Below are 5,951 nucleotides of genomic sequence, written 5' to 3'. Positions count from 1 at the left end.
GGCCCCCTATCAAATCCAAATCTTTAAGAAATAAAAATTAATAAAGTTCCCAGTGTTATTGTCATTTAAGCAATGAAAAAACTTGAGGCCCTAAAACTGTTGAATTATTGCTTGATTATGTTCATGATAATTATTTCCTCTACTTACTTTGGAGTCTAGTGGAAACTGTTTTGAAATACATTTCTCATATGCCATTCTGATTTCTTTCCAAAGCGGTTGAATATTTCTGCCACAACAGAGAAAGAGTGCACTGTTGATTTGAATACAATTTCAAGTGAATTTACAGGTAACTACAGACAATTAATCATAAGATGTCAGACTAGCAACTATAAAGTGATTCTGAGCAGAGAAGAAACAGCACAACAGTGAGCTCTCAACAGCACTATAAAGACACATCTCCTGGATGCACTGGTACGCATCTTCAGTGATGTATCCTAGGGTCATCAGGTGTTTCGGGTCTCACAACATCATACACCCTCGCCCAGGCGACCCAGCCGGGGGTGATCAGGCCCCGACTTACGTACCAGTAGCTACCCACGGATCAGCCCTCTTGATCCACAGCCACCTTGTAGCTTTCTCTGCCGCTTCACTCACAGCCTGGATGGCCTTCTTCTTGGCTGCCCCAGCCACGCCCAGCCAGCCTAGGACTTTGCAGTGATCGTCCTGCAAAGCCCCTACAACCCACTTCTATGGGCTCATAGAAAGTCTTCCAGCCCCTTCCCCTGCACTCCTGCACTAGCTCCTGGTACTTTCCTCGTTTCTTTTCATTGGCCTCCTCAATCCGCTCTTCCCAGGGCACTGTGAGTTCCAGCATGATCAGCTGTTTTGAGGCCTTAGAAATAATTATCATGTCTGGCCGGAGTGATGTTTTTGCAGTGTTCTGAGGGAACTTTAGTTGTTTACCCAGGTCAGCCTGTAGCTGCCAATCAGAGGCTGTGTTGAGGAGGCCAGTTGTCAAATGTGGGCGCACCTGGGGTTTCTCTCCATTCTTAATAAAAGAGATTGCCTTCCTCGGAGCCTGATGATGCTTGCTGGTGCTGATTGCAATCTTTTCAGCAACTACTCTGAGCACCTGGTCGTGCCGCCAACGATACCGACCATCAGCCAGGGCCCTTGGGCAGCTGCTAAGGAGGTGTTCTAGGGTCCCTCTTCCAGAGCACAGGGGACAGGCAGGTGTCTCGCTCTTTCCCCACAGATGGAGGTTTGCTGGGCTTGGCAGAGTGTCGTATACTGCCTGCACTAGGAATCAGATCCGGTGGAAGTCTGCCTGCATGATGTTTGCCCAGGTGACCTTGCGCTGCAAGGTGCTCTCCCACCTTGTCCATGCTCCCTGCCGCTTAAGGCCTACAGCTCTGCTTACTCGCTCCTCCTCCACACCTGCTCGGACCTCTTCCTGGAGTAGCTGGTGTCTCTCCTTTCCCTGTGCCCTGCTGACCTGGGCCTTTGGGAAGTATCCCAAGCCTGCTCCCCCTGTTGCTAAGACCCCCATCAGTGTTTTCTGCCTTAGGCGTGACTCCGCCACCTCAACTGCCTTCTCAGCCTTCCACTTTCTTCCTGTCCTTACCTCAATACCTGCTGATGCCACCTTGCAGTCTTTAGAATCTCTGTACTGTAGGGCTTCTCGTGTGCGAGCCACCTTGAACTCTTCTGTGAGACCACTGAAGGGTAACTGCACGCTGTTACTTGCCCCATACAAGGCAGCGCTGGTGAGACTGCGGGGAAGTCCCAGCCACTTACGAAGAAAGCCACTGATCTTTCTTTCAAGGGATTCCACAGTAGTTATTGGAACTGTATAGACAAGGAAGGGCCACAGGATTCGGGGCAGGATGGAATGCTGGTAGATCCAGGCTTTAAATCTTCCAGGCAGGCCGGACTTATCCACCTTAATGAGCCACGCTCCCAGCTCCTCATTTGCCTTCAAAGATAGACAAGAAAAAAACAAAAAAACTAGAAGCTAAAACTTCTATTTCACTTTAATAAACTCTGCAGTATCTCCATTTTCATAAAGACCAAGTCCAGCATAGAGCGGCTGAGTTAATGTGGTCTGGACTCTGTGGAGGAGAGTCATGGTTTTAGAGACGCTGTAGAAAGACAGAATACCTGCTCTGTGATCCAGGTACACTCCTACTCTGGAAGACCGAGGACCTGAGAGGAGAGTTCAGACTTTGTTGTGCCAAAAAATATAACTGTTTGTGTAACAATGGAATGACCAAGATATGTCATTGTATCCAAATACACATTCATTTAAGCTCCCTGCTCTGCTGATATTATTGTATGCAACTGCAGAAAAGTATTAAAAATTCTGCAACAAATGAATGAAAGAAACTTTAGCAACATCCACTACATGGCATGGGAACTTCTACAACTAAATAAATGACTGTAAAATAGCAACATCCACCACTACTACTAACCCTTCAACTACTGCAACTACAACAATGTCTGCTAGAAGATGTGGCAACTACTGCAACAAAATGAAAGCCTAAAAATACACTAACAACTGCTACTGTGCACGGCAAGTTTTGCAACCAAATTGGCAGATGAAACCAAACCAGCATCTGGTAGAAGATATGACGACTAAATAAAGAACTGAAACCACAATACCCCTCTGTGAATCGCTACCTTATAGTGGCTTGAGGGGTTTTTGTGTCCTAGGGATGTCAGAGGCTATGCTGTCCAGGGGCATTTGCCCCCTGGTATGGTCTCCCATGGCAAATTGGTCCCGGGTGAGGGATCAAACAAAGAGCGATTCAAAAGACTCTTATGAGTACATGATCAAGGGAACTGTTCTGGTCTCAGAATCTCATCTCTGCTGGAACCAGCACTCCTGGAGAGGGGCTGGACTCTGTCTCTGTCTGGAGTTGCCCTTGGTGAGAGACGACAGGCTGGGGTGGGTATCCTAGTATCCCCTTGGCTTGCTGCCTGTAGGTTGGGGTTTTTCCCAGTGGACAAGAGGGTTTTTTCCCTCCATTGGGGGAATTAGTCCTGACTGCCGTTTGCCATTATGCGCCGAACGACGGATTCTTGGAGTCCCTTCTTGGAGCCTCCCTGATCTGAACCCCAGTGGTGTTTTGTCGTTGACCATTACCATGCGGAAGGACCCATGGGAGAACAAATCAGGGAGCGCTAAGTCTAAACCATGGCATCTCCCGATTAATAGCCAATCACAAATATTACCTGTTTCCATGTGTCCAATATTTACTTTGAATTATGAACTGTCTGGGAGTTTTCCATGCACAGACTGCCTGACATAGAGAAGTCCACAGCTTTGCAAGCCAAATCTTTAACTGCCTGATAATAAAATAATGTGAACTGCTAGATTGTCTAGATTGTCTCTTGAACTTTTCTTAGCAAAAAAGAACTCCACAGTAGCCAAGTGGCCGAAGGCTTTGACTTTGGGTGGTCTCAGAATCTCATCTCTGCTTTTCGCAGAAGATATGGTTTTGATGGGTTCAACAGGTGATGGCCTCCAGCTTGCACTGGAACAGTTGTACCCGAGTGTAAAATGGGGGGAATGAGAATCAGCACCTCCAAATCTGAGGCCGTGGTTGTCAGCCAGATTTGGCTGTAGTGTCCCCTCCGGATGAAGGACAAGTTCATGCCCCAAGTGGAGGAGTTTAAGTATCTTGGGGTCTTGTTCACGAGTGATGGAAGATGGGAGTGGGTGATCGACAGACAGATTGGTGCTGTGGCTGAAGTGATGCGGACGCATACTGGTCTGTTGCGGTCAAGAGAGAGCTGAGTGTAAAAGTGAAGCTCTCCATTAACCGGTCAATCTACACCCATACCCTCACCTATGGTCACGAGCTGTGGGTAGTGACTGAATAAACAAGATCATGTGGGGCTTCCTCTGAAGGTGGCTGGCCACTCCCTTAGAGAGAGGGTGAAGCCATCCTGCATGAGGCCATCCGGGAAGGGCTCAGAGTAGAGCCGCTGCTCCTCCGCATCAAAAGGAGCCAGTTGAGGTGGTTTGGGTATCTGACAAGGATGCCTCCTGGGTGAGGTGTTCCCAGCATGACCTACCGGGAGGAGGCCCTGGGGCACACCCAGGACACACTGGAGAGATTATATCTCTCAGCTGGCCTGGGAACGCCTTGGTGTCCCCCTGGACAAGTTGGAGCAGGTGGTTAGGGAGAAGGAGGTCTGGGTTTCTCTGTTTAGGCCTGGATAAGCGGAAGAGGAAGGAAGGAAGGAAGGAAGGAAGGACGGACAGACAGATACCACAACATCTGCAGAATGGCTACTTCTGCAACTCAACCAGTGACTAAAACTATAAGAACATCAGCAGAAAACAATGAAGAATTCTGTAACTTAATGGATCAATGAAACAATAGCTGCTATAAGTATTGTCTACTTTTGCAACTAAACAAACCTCAGACTACAACATCTCCTGTAATGAATGACTGAAACTACAGTATCATCTGCAGGAAAGCATGGTGACTTCAGGAATTAAATCAGTGGCTGAAAATATAACATCTACAGGAAAGCATGGATAATTCTGTAACAAATGAATGAAGGAGACTACAGCAATATCTGCTATTAGTCATGGCAATGTCTGCAACTCTGCTACTCCAAGTATAACAACATCTGCTATATGACACAAAAACTATTGCAACTAAATTTAAAACTAAAACTACAGCCACACCAGCAGCAAAGAGTGATTGTAACTAAACAAGCCTAAAACCACAGCAACTTCTGCAACTAAGTTAATAATTTCTTTCTTTTTTTCTTTTTTTGCCTGTCCCGTTTGGTTCTTTTGCCATCAGAATTATTGTCTAAAGGCAAAGAAAGATGCCCAATGGACTTGACTGGGGAAAAGAAAAGGGAGAAAGAAAGAGGGAAAGAAAAACAGCAGGGAAGAGGAACGGTGATAAAGGGCAAAAAACAATGTGAATATAACAGTAAATACTAAATATTGAATATTACTGTGCAGTAAGTAGGATTGACAGCCCACGGTGTGCTTTGAGGTAGGAGCCAAAAAGGGTGTCGTTTGTATGTGTGAGCACCCGTGTGTGCACCTGTGAGCATGAGCGCGCTTGTATTTAAAAGGTTCCTTCATGTAATGATCTGCTAGAAGACCAACGGAGGGGAAACCGTGCCACTCTCCCGGAAAGAGCTGAAGAGAGCCCCAGATGAGGGGTCGCTCAGCAGCCGCGGAGCAAGAGCAGACCGCCCCGACTCCACAGCAGCAGGGAGGCCCCACATATACTTTGTTACTATATTTGAATTTAAGTTAATGATTTCAAATATAGTAACATCTGCTACTACTGACACTTTAACTACAACCAAACAAATCTATCTATGATAAGATACAGCAACTACTGTAACCTTAAAAGTCCTGGATTTAACAGTCGTGTGGCAAAAAAAAAAAAAAAATCATACAAGCACGCAGTGACAGTCTCTTCTTCAACTTCTGCAGCCAGAGGAAATTTGTAAATGAGAGACAGTCTCCAACAACATATTTTTGTTTGTTTGTTTTTTGCTAAACACGTCACTCATGACCAACGAATCAAACCTGTTTGCTTAACCAAAGCAGAGAAAGAGAATCAGGATTCGTCCAAAAGCAGCTAAACAGGAAGGACACAGAAAGATACTGAATCATCTGCATGAGTCAGATCAGGGTTTAGAGTGTATGTGTGTGTGTTTCACTTGTTGTGCTAAGTTCATGGTTGAACACCTTTGTACTCTCTGACAAACACATCAGTTTCCTCATCTGCATAATCACTGGGAGACTTTGGAGGCGGGCTGTAGGCTGCTCATCCAATCACATGTCAGAAACACTGCATTGTGCCTTCTGCTGGTTTTTCCAACATGTTCTCATCCCAAAATGTAACATACTACTCTACGAGACAACTTGTTGGTATGTTACGCTTTCGGCCACTCAACACGTCTCTATGTTATGCGTTCAGAAACAGGAGAGAACATGAGAACTGTTTGGACATGTACATTTATTT

At 46.1% G+C, this 5,951-nt stretch overlaps 1 protein-coding gene across 1 annotated transcript in view; it reads right to left on the bottom strand.

Annotated features, from left to right (window-relative positions):
• Positions 1-586: 586 nt before the first annotated feature.
• Positions 587-5,951, bottom strand: part of LOC102201812 (uncharacterized) — a 7,629-nt gene continuing 2,264 nt past the window's right edge. The window contains exons 2-4 of the mRNA XM_013916190.1: positions 1,973-2,145; positions 1,361-1,915; positions 587-1,234 (exon numbers count right to left, since the gene is read on the bottom strand). Coding sequence (XP_013771644.1) covers positions 587-1,234; positions 1,361-1,915; positions 1,973-2,145 — 1,376 coding nt within the window. The remainder of the gene's footprint in view (positions 1,235-1,360; positions 1,916-1,972; positions 2,146-5,951) is intronic.

This window comes from Pundamilia nyererei, unplaced genomic scaffold, assembly GCF_000239375.1.
Source record: "Pundamilia nyererei isolate P.nyererei 1_Seehausen unplaced genomic scaffold, PunNye1.0 scaffold00504, whole genome shotgun sequence".
NCBI lineage: Eukaryota > Metazoa > Chordata > Actinopteri > Cichliformes > Cichlidae > Pundamilia > Pundamilia nyererei.
The sequence above is the reverse complement of the archived record's forward strand: the minus strand, read 5'-3'. Positions and strand labels throughout refer to the sequence as shown.